Genomic DNA, 17206 nt, shown 5'->3' on the forward strand with positions numbered 1-17206 from the left:
TGGAGTTCCCCAGGGTTCGGTCCTTGGCCCTGCACTCTTCAGCATCTACATGCTGCCGCTAGGTGACATCATACGCAAATACGGTGTTAGCTTTCACTGTTATGCTGATGACACCCAACTCTACATGCCCCTAAAGCTGACCAACACGCCGGATTGTAGTCAGCTGGAGGCGTGTCTTAATGAAATTAAACAATGGATGTCCGCTAACTTTTTGCAACTCAACGCCAAAAAAACGGAAATGCTGATTATCGGTCCTGCTAGACACCGAACTCTATTTAATAATACAACTCTAACATTTGACAACCAAACAATTAAACAAGGCGACACGGTAAAGAATCTGGGTATTATCTTCGACCCAACTCTCTCCTTTGAGGCACACATTAAAAGCGTTACTAAAACGGCCTTCTTTCATCTCCGTAATATCGCTAAAATTCGCTCCATTCTGTCCACTAAAGACGCTGAGATCATTATCCATGCGTTTGTTACGTCTCGCCTCGACTACTGTAACGTATTATTTTCGGGTCTCCCCATGTCTAGCATTAAAAGATTACAGTTGGTACAAAATGCGGCTGCTAGACTTTTGACAAGAACAAGAAAGTTTGATCACATTACGCCTGTACTGGCTCACCTGCACTGGCTTCCTGTGCACTTAAGATGTGACTTTAAGGTTTTACTACTTACGTATAAAATACTACACGGTCTAGCTCCATCCTATCTTGCCGATTGTATTGTACCATATGTCCCGGCAAGAAATCTGCGTTCAAAGGACTCCGGCTTATTAGTGATTCCCAAAGCCCAAAAAAAGTCTGCGGGCTATAGAGCGTTTTCCGTTCGGGCTCCAGTACTCTGGAATGCCCTCCCGGTAACAGTTCGAGATGCCACCTCAGTAGAAGCATTTAAGTCTCACCTTAAAACTCATTTGTATGCTGTAGCCTTTAAATAGACTCCCTTTTTAGACCAGTTGATCTGCTGTTTCTTTTCTTTTTCTTCTATGTCCCACTCTCCCTTGTGGAGGGGGTCCGGTCCGATCCGGTGGCCATGTACTGCTTGCCTGTGTATCGCCTGGGGACATCTCTGCGCTGCTGATCCGCCTCCGCTTGGGATGGTTTCCTGGTGGCTCCGCTGTGAACGGGACTCTCTCTGCTGAGTTGGACCCGCTTTGGACTGGACTCTTGCGACTGTGTTGGATCCATTGTGGATTGAACTTTCACAGTATCATGTTAGACCCGCTCGACATCCATTGCTTTCCTCCTCTCTAAGGTTCTCATAGTCATTATTGTCACCGACGTCCCACCGGGTGTGAGTTTTCCTTGCCCTTATGTGGGCCTACCGAGGATGTCGTGGTGGTTTGTGCAGCCCTTTGAGACACTAGTGATTTAGGGCTATATAAGTAAACATTGATTGATTGATTGATTGATTCAAAATGGCCCACCAAATCAACTAATAAGGCCTGCTGCATTGTTTAATGTGGCTTACTGCAACATTTAAAATGGCCCACCGCGTCCATTAACGTGACCTGCTGCGTCACGTAATGTGGTTCGTTGCAATATTTAAAATAGCCTCCTGTGTCAATTAATGTGGCCTGGAAATAATGCACCTCACTTTTCTTGCAAAATTTGTAGCGCATGCAGCTAAAATTACCCTTCATATCATTTGATTCCAAAAAGTTATTCCAAATTTTATGTGGCGGGTATTAACGATGTTTTTTCATCAGCAAGTCTTAAATATTGATAATAGTTATGTAATAATACCATTAAGCAATTGTACATTTTTATGGTTTCACTTTTCCAAATAGCCCAGTGATGGCAGTCGTGGCCCACAATGGAGAGGAGTTTGAAAAACCTGATTTAGAGGTATTAATATGTGACAGATATATGTAATATAATATAATTTAATTCACTTAAGGCTATGACTAGAAAATTATACGCTTTCCAAAAATATATGTAATATTTCTAATTAGTTATTCATGGGTTGTAGGATTTTTAAAAATGATATTAAACTACAATTCAACCGCCTCCATGTTTGTTGTTTTTATCATATTATAGTTTCACTTCTTCTGCAGGACGGTTTAATATCGGCAGGTGGCGCTCGAGGAAAGGTCATGCACTTTGTACCTCAATATGAATTGTGCAATGAAGTAGACACGTGGCTTTGAGGGCTACATGGCAGTCATGGCTGCCCTGTGAATCATTTGTTAACAGAAGCATAAGGAGATTTGCCACATATTTCACAATTGCCTGTGCAATAATAGTTTTTTTTTAAAGTGTAAAAAAAAAAAATAGATCTTACAGTAAAAAACTGTCAGTCCTTGGGGAGAAACCAGACGTGGTCTCTACTTAGGGTGCTGCCCCCGTGACCCATGTTGGGATAAGCAGAAGAAGATGGATGAACTAGCAGTCCAGTCACAATTTGACCATAAAATTGGCCGTTTTACAGCATCTTACTATAAATGCCTACTGTACCATGTTTTTTATGGTTAAAATTGTGTCAAATAAGCATCGTTTTTTTTAGTACAAACTTGTCGTTTTGATGACTTGCTATGAAGTCAAGTAGATATTTCAACCAACAAAAAGCTTTAAATGTATTTGTTGCATTTAATATTCCAGTTTAAAAGATATGCAATACATGTTTTATCCGTCAAACTGAAGAGAACGAATACATTTTGTACTAAAAAATATAGTACTTTAAGGCATATTACCTCAAAGCTTTCACAGGCCGCTTTAAATGATGTGGCGGGCCTTGAGATGGAGAGCTCTGAAATATAAGATAAATGAAGTGCTGGTTCTGAAGTCAATTCTTTAATTCAGAGACGTTAAAAAGAAGCTCGGCATTTATTACATTTTATTATTAAAAAAACAACAACATTAGGGAAGGCAGTTTTTCACGTAGTATCAAAAGTGGCCACAAGGTTTTGGACATCAGTGGGGAAAAAAGTGCATTTCTTCTCAAAAGTGAAAGTCGTTAAAATGTCACTTTTCCAGAACAGTGTTGGACAATAAGGAAAGTGGGCGTGTCCCCCGCTGGTCAGAGGTTACGTAACCAGCGCTTAGTCAGCTGGAAGTGCAAGCGCTGACTAGTTGTAAGAACGTTTGTGTGTCGCACAACAAGGGAGGACAAATCACACAGCAGCAAGTCCAAAAAACAGAACCGGCGAGGACATGGTCAAGTTGGATACCGACCTCCTGGTCGGTGGGCACGGAGTCTAGGTGGGGCCCGCTTTGGGAGCCTGGATTCTCCGACCGAGCGGCTGATCGCGGACGTGGTCTCTGCACAACGCCAGCTTGGACTCCAGGTTCTGCAGCAGACAGGAAACGGTTAGGACCAAGAATCCAGACCCGGCTCAATGCAGTCTGAGTGGAGGTCTGGGTGTTCTGATGTGATTTTTTTTTCAACATCACTTCCCAGCCTTGGAGCAAGGCACATATTTTCCATTAGAAAAATGTCTGTCACGAGAACAAACATTAACAAGAATGCATTTGGAGTTAAGAAATTAGAACAGTCAGACCAATTAAGGCAGGAGTATCCAGACTGAACAATTAATGCATGTGGCGGCCAATTTGACACTTTTCCTTTACAAAACAATACAATAAAGTTTTGTGTTTGGTAATATAAACCTTTAGGGCTCCCCTTAGGTTTAGTCCCGGGGACCCGGAAGGGGCACAATCATAAAAATGTAAAAAAAATGTATTCATTTATTTTTATTAAATCTATTAAAGGCCTACTGAAACCTATTACTACCCACCACACAGTCTGATAGTTTGTATATCAATGATGAAATATTAACATTGCAACACATTCCAATACAGCCTTTTTAGTTTGCTAAATTGCAATTTTAAATTTCCCGGGATTTTTTTTCTTGAAAACATCGCGTAATGATGACATGTACGTGTGACATCACGGGCTGTTATGAATATGAGCGCTGCACACACACACACAGCTAAAAGTCGTCTGCTTAAACGGCATAATTACACAGTATTTTGGAGATCTGTGTTGCTGAATATTTTGCAATTTGTTCAATTGATATTTAAGAAGTCAAAGTAGAACAATGGAGTTGGGAAGCTTTAGCCTTTAGCCACACAAACACATGGTGATTCCTTGTTTAAAATTCACGGAGTTGAAACTTTACTATGGATCACAGCGGACATGGATACCGACCACTTGTCAACTAGCAGGTTTCGGTGAGAAAATTGTGGTTAAAAAGTCGCCTCTTACCGGATATCAGCTTAACTTGCGCCTCCCGTACAGCTGCCGTCGACTTCCCCGAGACACTGTGCGTCAACACCCAGCCGTGGACGTACACTTCCGACTATCAGGTACTATTAAACTCACTAAAACACTAGCAACACAATAGAAAGATAAGGGATTTCCCAGAATTATCCTAGTAAATGTCTCTAAAAACATAAGAATCCGTCTCAATGCAACGCGATAGCAATCACATTTTTTTTTTTTTCCTAGTCCGTCGCTATCAATATCCTCAAACACGAATCTTTCATCCTCGCTCAAATTAATGGGGAAATTGTCGTTTTCTCAGTCCGAATAGCTGTTTTTGTTGGAGGCTCCCATTAAAATCAATGTGAATATATGAGGAGCCATCAACATGTGACGTCATCTTCTGCGACTTCCAGTATAGGCAAGGCTTTTCTCCAGTTGCGAACTTTATCGTGGATGTTCTCTACTAAATCCTTTCGGCAAAAATATGGCAACATCGCAAAATGATCAAGTATGACACATAGAATGGACCTGCTATCCCCGTTTAAATAAGAAAATCTAATTTCAGTGGGCCTTTAAAATGGGCTCTTTGCAACTTTCCAATGTATATCCTGCCCTCTCCCTGCTTTTAAGACGTAATGACGCAACAACATACATACCGACGTTAACACATGCACCAGCTTTCGCTTTAAGCCAATAATAGTAATTTAGATAGCTAGCATTAGTAGTCATTGAATGTATATTCGGTCATAACCACAACATGACTGAAAATTGTTTGTCGCTTCTCCTGGACTATTTTTGCATGTGTGCGCGTACGTGTTGAGTATTGACCGCTGTAAACACCAATCATTTAATTTCGGGCCCGAAAAAAAATTGTTTACATAAAACGTCATAATTGTGAAAAATAGAGAGTTGTAAAACAAATGTTAGGTTAACCCACTAATGCTAACTTAAGCTACCTGGTGGAGTTATTGTTCTATTGTTGGCTTTGAAAAATGTTACCTTTGTAAATAGATCATCTTTAGATTTGTCAAAATAAAATTAAGATATATTTATATTCCTTACTTTTTTTTTTTTTTTTTTTTTTAAAGAAAAACATTTTTATTGCAAAAACAAAAATGTGCAAAGATTTCCCCAAAAGTTTTCAAAGTGGAATATTTAATGTAAAATAATGGAGCATTAATAAGTCAATAATTCATAACTGAGGTAACACTTTAGTATGGGAAACATATGTTAAGCAACTAATAATTGGTGAATATGTTCCCCATGCTAAAGTGTTATCGACTTAATTTAGAGTTATTTGGACACTAGGGGAACATACAAGGGTTAGTGTTACTAATAAAGCAATAATTCTGAGGTTATTGGAGGGAAGACTCTTAGTTAATGGCTTACTGGTTGTATAATAAGGCCATGCAGAATAAGGCATTATTAAGTACTTAATGATGACTAATTAAGAGCCGATACGTTACTAATTTGCATGTTAATAAGCAACTAATTAATGGTGAACATGTCCTCCATACTAATGTGTTACCAACATTCATAGTTTATTGAGCAATGAAAGTATCTTTTATTTTATTTGTATATTCCACTAAAATTATTGATCTAAAAATAGCCTCACTCAAAAGTGTTAACAAAAAAACTTTACTTCTTACTTTGTTGAAAAAAAAAAAAAACTTTTTTTATGTACGACTACGTCCCTAAAAAATGTCAAAGTACTGTAACTGGAGCTTTAAATACGTAAATGATTCATAACCCTATTGATTATAATTCATTGTTTTGAGCAAAAATGGTTTAAAAAAAGAAATCCCACCAAGATTATTGGGGATCTCCACTAATATTTTTTTCTACTTTCAACACTTAAATCTCTGGATGAACTTTTTATTTTATGCCCTTTCGTCAAATGACACTGTTATTTATATGGCGAACACAAAATTAAATAAAAACATTTCAATATTTAAAAAGATTTGATAACATTTATCATTTGAGCTTAAAGAAAAAGTCGTTACATTTTACCGATTAGCGCTATTATTCCATTTTTTATTATTTGTGCTTATGTATTTCAATATGACATTTTGTATATAGTATTTCTAGAATGTGCTGCGGACTGTTAAAAAACATTAGCTACAGGCCGCACTTTGTACACCTGATTTAAGTGACATCTTCACAAGCAGCAAAGTCCAAACATAGAAGTGATCAAATAAAAATAAAAACATGCAACAGGAAAATGCTGAATGATCCAAAACAAATGCACAAGTCAGTCCCTCAAGGACTTAATTTTTTGCAATTGTTCTGACCCAGAACGTCTGAATTTGCAGCAGCTTTTTCAGAAAGTTGCAGCCAAAGCAGCGATATTCTAAGGCTTACTTTTTTCAAACATAATGAATTGTTGATTTTAAGAAGTCGTTGTGAATGTTTTAAATGTTCCCTATAACATTATCCTAAAAAAAAAAAAAAAGCACAAGATTCCAACTGAAATTGGAAAACAAATACTGTATTGATGTTTTACTTGTTTTATTGCACAGTTAAAAGTAGACACTACATGGCAGTAGAAGAATATACTCAGAGCTCGTTATCAAAATACTGACCGAATAGTCATAGATGTGAAGTGACTTAAAGTTAAAGTTAAAGAACCAATGATTGTCACACACAAGGTGTGGCAAAATTATTCTCTGCATTTGACCCATCACCCTTGATCACCCCCTGGGAGGTGAGGGGACAGTGAGCAGCAGCGGTGGCCGCGCCCGGGAATAATTTTTGGGGGTTAAATCCCCAATTCTAACCCTTGATGCAGAGTGCCAAGCAGGGAGGTAACGGGTCCCATTTTTATAGTCTTTGGTATGACTCGAGCACTTTTCTCTAGTGACCGGTGTGGGTGGCACTGGGAGCAGGTGGGTGAAGGGTCTTGTTGTTAGAAAAAAAAAAAAAACAGCACTGACTAGGTTGGCGGAAGCGGGTATCGAACCTGGACCCTTACGGCCGCTCTATAACAGAGCCAGGCCTCCCCAGAAACAAAAAAACACTGCATTTCTTGGTAAACGAGAGATTATCATCACACTTCAACATCTCTAACATGTAAATGCTGCCTCTTTACTAGTTCAGCATTGAAAATGAAAATATGTTCTAAAATGCCCTCCATCCATTTTCTACCGCTTATTCCCTTTTGGGGTCGCGGGGGGCGCTGGCGCCTATCTCAGCTACAATCGGGCGGAAGGCGGGGTACACCCTGGACAAGTCGCCACCTCATCGCAGGGCCAACACAGATAGACAGACAACATTCACACTCACATTCACACACTAGGGCCAATTTAGCATTGCCAATCAACCTATCCCCAGGTGCATGTCTTTGGAAGTGGGAGGAAGCCGGAGTACCCGGAGGGAACCCACGTATTCACGGGGAGAACATGCAAACTCCACACAGAAAGATCCCGAGCCTGGATTTGAACCCAGGACTGCAGGACCTTCGTATTGTGACGCTGGATAAAAAAAAAAAGGTAAATATATAAATACATACGAGGTAAATGCTTATGTACTACATTACCCAGAAGGCTTAGCACTATACAGGAACAGGAAGTAGGTCTAAGCTAAAACAATTGTGTAGTTTGATCATTAAATAGTTGATTTAGAGTTACACGTTCCTGCTTCGTCTACACTAGAAACAAACAGTGGTGATGAGACAGTTGTTAAAACACTCCCTCCTAAATATATTTTCTGCAATACTGTCAAACACGGTGGAACCTCGTTTTACGAAGTTAATTGGTTCTTGAACATGGTTCGTAAATGGAAGAGTTCGTATAGTGAAGCACAGTTTCCCCTGGAGAAACAAATCATGAATTGGTTCTGGCCTTGACAAAAGGTTATAAAAAGTTCCATACAGTACTGTATATCAAACATAAGGGAGGTGATGGGTCAACTTTGTCTTTGACAAGCAGAACTGTGCTGTGTGTGTGCGCTGCCCTGGCAACACACAATGCCTCTATGGTGACCTTACAAATGATCAGAAATTCTTAACCATATTGCTACAATAATAAACACACACACAGGTGGGAGGGAATAAAAAAAGAAAAAGTCACCTGGAAAGTATGATACTTTTAGTGATTTTTCCCAAAGGGACCAATGTGGTCTGTAAATGATGCAAGGTGCTCCTCCCCATCAAGACCGGTAATACCACACTACCTTAGCCGGGCTCACCCTTTAGAGCACGGCTGTAACTTCCTGGCATTAAACCTGCAGAAAATAGTCCTTCACATGTTTCTCGCCGTTTACTTTTGTTACACTTTAAAGCATTTCTTGCATTCATTTTAACAAGTTAAGCGTGTGTGTTTTCCATGCTTGTGTTGACGTTTCCTTTATGCTTTGATAGCCGAGGGGATTATATTTAGAGGAAGGTTACATATTGAAGAACATGGTTTACATTTAATATATTTTTCTCTTGGTCTTTTATTTCCCCCCTATAGGTCAGAAAAAATTATTATCGATATCGACCAATCGGGCTATGAATCTTTGGGCACCACAAGATTCGATTCTTGATTCAAAATCTATACTTCAATAACATTGGGTGCCAGTCTGAGGATTAACTACATTCCTCCATAAAATAGACAAACTGCTCTCATAAATTATATTACAAAACCCAAAACCAGTAATGTTGGCACATTGTGTAAATGGTAAATAAAAACAGAATACAATGATTTGCAAATCCTTTTCAACCTACCGGTATATTCAAATGAAGACTGCAAAGACAAGATATTTAATGTTGGAACTGAGAAACATTTTTTTTTTGTTGCAAATAATCATTAACTTAGAATTTAACGGCAGCAACACATTACAAAAAAGTTGTCACCGGGCATTTTTACCTCTGTGCTATATGGCATTTCCTTTTTACAACACAGTAAACGTTTGGGAACTGAGGAGACCAATTTTTGAAGCTTTTCAGGTGGAATTCGTTCCCATTCTTGCTTGATGTACAGCTTAAGTTGTTCAACAGTTCTGGGTCTCTGTTGTGGTATTTTAGGCTTCATATTGCGCCACATATTTTCAATGAGTGCCTGCACTCTTTTACTATGAAGCCACACTGTTGTAATATGTGGTTTGGCATTGTCTTGCTGAAATAAGCAGGGGCGTCCATGATAATATTGCTTGGATGGCAACATATGTTGCTCCAAAACCTGTATGTACCTTTCTGCATTAATGGTGCCTTCACAGATGTGTAAGTTACCCATGCCCTGGGCACTAAAACACCCCCATACCACAGATTTATGACCTACCCAAACATATAATAAAGTCAAATACAAATAAGGCAACAAGAAGTATCTAAAATCTCTTTTCTAAACTAAATCTGTACAGCAGATATGATCTACATCATGGGTGTCAAACTCTGGCATTTGGCCCTTGAGGCAATATCAAATTAACATTAGAGCTGGCCCTCCGGTACTATACAGCAGTAGCGCCGCTGTAACACCGCATTTACTCATATTTGCCAACCATCCCGATTTTCCCGGGAGACTCCTGAAATTCAATGCCTTTCCCAAAAATCTCCCAGGGCAACCATTCTCCTGAATTTCTCCCGATTCTCCCAATATTGGGAGCGTTCCCTAAAGGCATTGCCTTTAGCGTTCTCTACAAACAGTGTGGAAAAAGTTAATGTTGATATTTACCTTAGAAGGTTGCAAATAGAAAAGAAGCATTACATTTTTTATTTCAAATACCATTGATGTTTTTTGAAAGTTAATTTTGCACCATTAAGTTCTATAAGCGTTGCTTGTTCAATATTCAGTGTTAAAGCAAATCAGTGTAGCAAACTGAGCAATAATTAACGTTTTATTCATGCACTTTCTCTTGCTACTTCAAGGCTTGAATGTTTGATTCATTCATTAGTTATTTTCAAATGTATCATTAGCCTGTGGAAAAAGTTTATTTTGATATTTACCTCATAAGGCTGCAAATAGAAAAGAGGCATTCAATTTTTATTTTATTTCATATGCCATTGATATTTTTTAAATATTATTATTATTAGAAAGTCGATTTTGCATGTCACTATAAAGTTATATAAGCATTGCTTGTACAATATTAAATGCAAAACTTGTTTGGGTCCCTATTGAAAGGTTAATCTGTTCAACCTTGGCCCGCTGCTTTGTTCAATTTTAAATTTTGGCCCACTCTATTTAAGTTTGACACCCCTGATATACATCAACTAAATTATTTGAGTGGCTGGACAGGACAGATTTTTTATTTTAAATAATTGATATATTTTTTTAATTGATTGGGAATTGTTTCAAACAAGAATCGCAATTCATTCGGGGAAAAGAAACATTTTTTGACACCTCTATCGACAGACACCGATATCGCGATACAGTTTTCAGCCGTATTGCCCAGCCCTGATCCAACGAGTCTCACTAACCCCAACTTTCCTGAGCAGCTCGTTGACGATGTTGAGTGCGGAGATCCTGGACGACGTGCTCAGAGAACCACCTGGTAGACTTTCACCTGACAAAACCACAAAAAAAAAAATAAAAATCAATCCAACAAGTCAAAGAGACAAAACCCGTACCACTCACCTCTCCGGAGGGTTGTCCGCTCAGGCGTGGCCAGAGGGGTGAGGGGCGGAGTAGGGTAAGCTGCCGTGATGGACGATGATGGTGACGGCGAGGATGATGATGATAATGATGGTGATGGTGAAGGCTCTTTGGGCACACCATTGATGGAGGCTTTAGGCTTGTCGAACATTTGTCTTTGCTGCACCGACAGCTCCTGCTTCAAGTCTGCAAGAAACAAATGCTCTGTTTAAGAAAAAAAAAAAAAAAGAAAAAAAGATGTCTGTCTTCCTAGAAGATTGTTAAGACTGCGCCCACCTCGAGCCTCATCCTTCAGCCTCTGGACTGACTCCAGAAGATTCTCCTTCTCGTCCAGCTCGCTCTCCAGAAAGGCGTTCCTCTCGATGACCTGGTTGGTCCTCAGCTCAAAGTCGTCTAGCGACATGACCGTCGCCCTTGGACACACACACACACACACACACACACAGTAAACAATGTAAACAAATATTTGCAGCGTTCACGACCCCTCGACTGACCTCTTGGCCCTCTCCAGGTCGTCGTTGGCCTGCTCCAGTTCCCTGACGTAATTGTGGAGCTGGTCTCGGACCGACGTGGCGTTGGCCAGCTCGCCCTCCAGGACCGAGATCTGATGGCAGGCCTCAGAGTGCCGCATCTCGTACTTCTCCTGGCGGGAGGAGGAGGAGGGGGAGTCAGAGCACAGCAGCGTATCCAGTGACATCAGACTTCGTTTTTAGATGGGGGTGTTTTCTTTTCGCACTGCTCTCCAAATGTAAACATTGGAACTATTTAACTGGCCTCAACAAAATTGACAAGACCTTGGGTGTGGGGGAACCTGCTGTCGTGACGAAGCGATTGTTGCTGGACACACAATGGACTCTTGGGAGAAGGAGTGCCGCGTGCCTGGCGACCCTTTTCTGTCGAGGACGTGAAGATATCCGCCTATTCGGAATTATGAGAACAGGACATCTGCTGATTGGACTAAGTGTTGCTCTGGTTTTTCCACAAATTGGAAGTTGCTGGCAGTCTTCAAAAGTACCCCAAAGCTGCCACAAATGATTGGAGGATGCGGGAAGAACTGTGGATTACATCGGACTGTCTACCATGCAGTCTTGAGGACCAGTCGTGGACAATTTAGGGTGAAAAGCAAATTTTATTTTCACTTGCATACAAAATCATTCTAACTTGGATTGTTTCCCTGGCTTCGAAACTCTCCCGAAGGACAGCGCAGCGAAGACACAACAAACTCCCTTCTTGTCTTTCATGGACACACACCTGTTGTTGACTTTGGACTAGCGGCTGCACAATAAATCAAGGCCGCGGAACAGAGACACACAACGGGCTTACACACACACACACCCCCACCACCCCAACCCAACGCCCTCGACGCAAATCCCATAGGGGTGATGAATGGATGGTCAGAGCCTGAGAGCTGCGGCCTACCACAATGACCTTGAACTACCTTCCCTCTGTTGCTAGATATCTCGAGATGTATATGTGCTTTGCTATGGAGGTTTTTTTTTTTCCTTGGACTCAGTCTGGACCCCTCCTGAGGGTCTAACCTTAGACTGATATTTTTTTTTACTCCCCCTCCTCTCCCAATGTCACCCTTTTAAAAGGAGCGGCGTAAGCGGCTGATCCGTTGGCGGTCTCATCTTGTCCCCCCCGTAACGTATGTCTGCTCTTAGCGGGACTGTGCCGAAAATGAAATTTCGTTGTACTTGTGCAATGACAAAGATCTATCCTATCTTATCCTAGGGGAGGGCGAAGCTAACGATCCATCCACAGGTTCACATACAGTACAGGCCAAAAGTTTGGACACCTTCTCATTCAATGTGTTTTCTCTATTTTTACGACTATTTACATTGTAGATTGCCACTAAACGAATCAAAACTATGAATGAACACATGTGGAGTTAGGTAGTAACAAAAAAGGGTGAAATAGCTGAAAACCTGTTTTATATTTTAGTTTCTTCAAAATAGCCACTCTTTGCTCTGATTACTGCTTTGCACACTTCTGGCATTCTCTCGATGAGCTTCAAGCACACCTGTGAAGTGAAAACCATTTCAAATGACAAACTCTCGAAGCTCATCGACGACTTTTACTTCCTGGTTTTCTTGGCGAAGACCACACCTGACTATTCGATCTGAACAGTTTTATTTATCAGACTTGCTTTGCCTTTTTTGAGGTGAAAAAGACGAAATTTCAACTGTTTTGTTCACTTTAATAAAACACTGTAGTCCACGTGATTATAGCGGCTAAATTTACATCCATGTGACGATATTGGTATTTAGTCACCAGTCCGTATACAGCACTAAATATCAGTAGGGCTGAAAACTGTATCACGATGCAAGGGTTTATGACCTTTCCAAAGTAAGGAGCAGGAGAAAAATATTACATGTAACCTTCCTTTGATTAGCAGGGATGTGAGCATCCTAAGAAAAAAACAAAAAAAGGGAAACATTTTTCACGCAAACCCGGAAAGAAAAATGTAGAAAATCAAGACTACATTTGATGTAATTGGGTGAATTTCTACACAATATTTTACTTTTAGATTTATTGTAATCCACCAACCTCTTTTGGCACTAAAATGAACACACATTTTGACTAAATCATTTGATAACATCATGTCAAAATTCTTTAACATGCAAAGAAGTCAGAAAACACCCCATCCTGTAGCCACGCCCCCTCCAGTAATATTCTGGTGCCAAGCAATGTTGCCAATTTGTGCCCCATTTACACTGTACACCTAATCTGACTTTTTTTTGGCCCTCCAGTTAAAGTTAAAGTACCAATGATTGTCACACACACACTAGATGTGGTGAAATTATTCCCTGCATTTGACTAATCCCCACAGGGGAGCAGTGAGCAGCAAAGGGTGCCGTGCCCGGAAATCAAGTGACACAGATGGGATTATTTTTTTGCCAGTCTACACGCTCCAAATCTGATTTTTTGGCATCAGATTCAGGAGGTTGATTTGAATCCAATCTTTTCAAATGTGACTTCAGTCTAAACACAAAGTAAAAATTGTTTTAGTTATATTGTAAAACTTACAAACATTGCTTGGAGTGATGGAATGAAGAATCCACATGGGTAAAAACGCCATGGACGGCTAGAAGATGGAATGACACTTGTACTTCCATTTGAAAGCTCAGTCCAAACAGGAGTGCAATGCAGCACTCGTCCAAAGATGGCGCCATAGCACAGAAAATAACACTTATTCAGTGTCTTTTCTCTTATCCATAATTAGCCACATTGTTTTATATGCCGCACGGTTCAAAGTGTATTAAAAAAGAAACTGTAGTAAAAAAGTAGTAACTTATAGTCCGGAATTTACGGCAAATTCTGTGCCATTCTGTCATATATGTACTGTAGGTGTGGACTTGTAGAAGCCATTTTGTAGTCCTAGCAAATAAAACGTCACAATCTTCAGGCAAATTCCACACACACACACACACACATTTTGACAAGAAGCGCCCGCTCTGACATTAACGTCATATAGTTCCACACTCGATTTCTGATCACCGCACAGACGATCATGTGATGTCAGCAGCAGCAGGAGGCGGAGCTTATGGCGTGTATGCAACAACGTGAGGCTGTGACTTAATCGGATGTGTCATATGGATGCAACGACATCGCCTGAAGCGTCATCAGCTGCCTCCTCCTGGCCACAATAACCCCTCTGTCTCCGCGTGTACACAAATTAGAGATGTGACACGCGTGAACGAATAGAGCCTTTTGAACGATTCTTTTAGGTGAACTATGAGTACCGAGTCGTAGCAGCGAGCGGATTATATGCACATGCAAATAATGTCAGAGTACTGATAACTACACTAAAAAAAATATCTTTATCTTTTAAAACCATTATATACATTTTATTTTTATTATTTGTATTATAAAAATGCTACAAAGTTCTTTAGGTTAGGAAAAATGTTAAAATAGTGCTATCACTGTCAAAGAATGGCATATGGGACCACTTTACAGTATACTTACAGTAAAAATTAAATACAATTATTGCAAATATTTCTGAATATTTTTTACCAATTCAATAATGTGTATACAGTAGGGAAGGGATTCATACGGCCCCATTCCTGGGTGAATCTCGCCTGAGAGGAAAAGGGGAGGGGTAATTTTGCAATGCAGTCTGCTGAAAATGATGGAAAGCGCCACTCTACTTAGCAACGGACGCTGTGGTCAAAGTTGAATTGCCACAAAACAAACTTTAAAATATTCAACACTGCCATCTGGCGGCTAAAAAGTCGATAATGCAATCCCCCAATTCATCATGTTTCATGCGTCAGGTAAACTGTTATGAATGGGGCCATATGAATCCCCTTCCCACTGTATTTTAATTATTCTGATCCACATCATTTTAGAACAGCTACCAATAAGTGCTTTGTTGCTAGAAATATATTATTATTATTAAGTTATATTAATAAGCCAGTCTTTTTAAAAAAGTTAAAAAAAAAACGGTTTCACAAGATCTGTCTTGTGTGTGTGGACCAATTTCCCTTGTGGATCAATAAAGTTTGTCTAAGTCCCTTTAAAGAACCATAAATCAGATGAACTACTTAAAAAATACCAAAAAAAACACCTTTTGTCAAAATTGATCAAACATCCACTTCATTAGGTACATGTGCACACCCTTATAAGGTCCAATTATCACTGTCAGTGAGGTAATCGCCTAATGTGTAATATAATTTCTAATTAAATGTTTTGTTAAAACATTATCTTGACATGTTTTGAGCCGGCGCTTGAATTAGAATGTGAACATAAGTGTCAAATATCAACATTCCATTTTCCAGTTTGCCACACTGACAAAGAATTATTCAACTTGTGATGTTATGTTACAGAATGTTCCGTTGAGCTCCTTGTGGTCGTTTCCCCCACCACCCCCCCCCGAGGAGGAAAATACAGAGAGCACGAGGCCGTGGCGACGAGGATGTGAGCGAAGGTTACCTTGTAGCTCTCCACGTCCGCGCGCAGGCGCTCGTTGGCGGAGAGGAGCTCCCGGTTTTGCTTCTCGTACAGTTTGAGCTCGGCTTCCAGCTCGGCTTCGTAGTCGCGACTCATCTGCTGGAACTCCTGCAGCTCCTCCCGGGCCTCCTCCGCACTGCACACACAGGTCAAAAGGTCAGGCCATGGTGTCCTATGATACGTTACATTAAGTAAAATATTGTTTTTCAACATTCCTCCAGTCCTGGGAGCTTTATTTTTCAAGCCCTGTGACAACAAGCAAGTGATCTTGCACAACATATCACTTTTCATTCCAGATAAATAAGATTTTCTCATCTGAAATAGTGAAACAAAAACCTGTCTTGGTTCCTGGCAGCCCGCTCCTTCCAATAGTCCAGTTCTTCCTTCAAGGACCCAAACACAGGAGTGTCTGGATCCCCCATCTTCAAACAGTTCTGAATGACCAGACCTGCTGTGGTGGGTCAGTCACTCCTTTGGCACCTGCAATGGAATTTCATTCCGAAAGCAGTCACTTTGAGTCAGATTTACTCAATTTTAATTAAAAGCCATGTCTATAGTAGACAGAAATGACTAGAAATGTCTGATTAGGACGTTTTCTCAAATTCGGCTTAAAACCTGATAAAAAAATACCTCATTTTAGTACATTTAATAGGATTCACAAAGACAAAACGCCAACAATCACTTATAAAACCTGAAGGACACATGCAAGAAAAAAATAAAAGCCTTGCTAATTGCTTCCAAACTTAATAAAAATAACGGATTCAATATAATATCCATCATACTTACTTTGAGTTGCTTACTGAGCTGCAAGCCTCCAATACAAAGAAGTTGCTCGCTTTTAAATGCAAATAAGTGATCTGGACGTGCTGGGAGTTAACCATTTAAATCCCAGCGCAAGTAAACACACCAGCTCTCACTGGCCAAAGTGCATTAAAAGAGCGACAAACACACAAAACCTCGCCCTCGCCTGACTTTCCCAATCACGGCCAAACTTACCGGCTGGATGTTAACTTGGAAATATTTGAAGATACTTTCAGCCGGAGTCGGGAGACAAAGTTGTCTGCCACTGAATGAGCGACGGCGAACAATAAACGCTGCCATTTATATCGCCCTGAAGAATCCACCAATCACAAGTTACGCAGCCGGCCTCGACCACGCTTCTTATTTGCTGATTAATCTTGTCAGTCAAACAAAGATGGGCGGGATTTGAGTGTAGTCATCCAATCAGATAGGAGAATCCTATGGACATAATGTTGCCAGTCTAGACGTGTTGATAGATTAGTTATGGTCGTGGTGCCTTTGCGTGCTGTCGGAAACTAGACATCTGGTCGACAGATTGAAGAATTTGATTAGTTTGGGGTCGTAAAAATTGGTATCCTTTTCTTAAAACTGAAAAGATCCATAAAAAAACGTTCAAAATTACCAACATGTTTAAAAAGTATATTTTTAACCGAGTGGGGTCCAAAGGACATTTG

The 17206-nt window shown here is 40.2% G+C and overlaps 1 protein-coding gene across 1 annotated transcript; it reads right to left on the minus strand.

The window, feature by feature from the left end:
- Positions 1 to 2812: 2812 nt before the first annotated feature.
- LOC133556062 (nuclear distribution protein nudE homolog 1-like) lies at positions 2813 to 16884 on the minus strand. Its single transcript, XM_061905660.1, has 8 exons — positions 16728 to 16884; positions 16068 to 16211; positions 15714 to 15867; positions 11273 to 11421; positions 11055 to 11191; positions 10761 to 10964; positions 10604 to 10689; positions 2813 to 3295 (listed from the first exon to the last, which is right to left on the minus strand). Exons 2-8 carry the CDS (start codon positions 16151 to 16153, stop codon positions 3203 to 3205), a joined length of 909 nt encoding a protein of 302 aa, XP_061761644.1. The 5' UTR covers positions 16154 to 16211; positions 16728 to 16884; the 3' UTR covers positions 2813 to 3202.
- Positions 16885 to 17206: the final 322 nt, after the last annotated feature.

Source organism: Nerophis ophidion, linkage group LG07 (assembly GCF_033978795.1).
Source record: "Nerophis ophidion isolate RoL-2023_Sa linkage group LG07, RoL_Noph_v1.0, whole genome shotgun sequence".
NCBI classification, from domain to species: Eukaryota; Metazoa; Chordata; class Actinopteri; order Syngnathiformes; family Syngnathidae; genus Nerophis; species Nerophis ophidion.

Excerpts from the sequence above, each read along its gene's own strand:
- LOC133556062 (XM_061905660.1), bottom strand. The coding sequence starts at position 16,153 with ATGGGGGATCCAGACACTCCTGTGTTTGGGTCCTTGAAGGAAGAACTG. Across the intron at positions 10,965-11,054 it reads GCTGAAGGATGAGGCTCGAG|ACTTGAAGCAGGAGCTGTCG; the intron begins GTGGGCGCAGTC and ends TGTTTCTTGCAG. Across the intron at positions 3,296-10,603 it reads AGCTGCTCAGGAAAGTTGGG|AACCTGGAGTCCAAGCTGGC; the intron begins GTTAGTGAGACT and ends TGTCTGCTGCAG.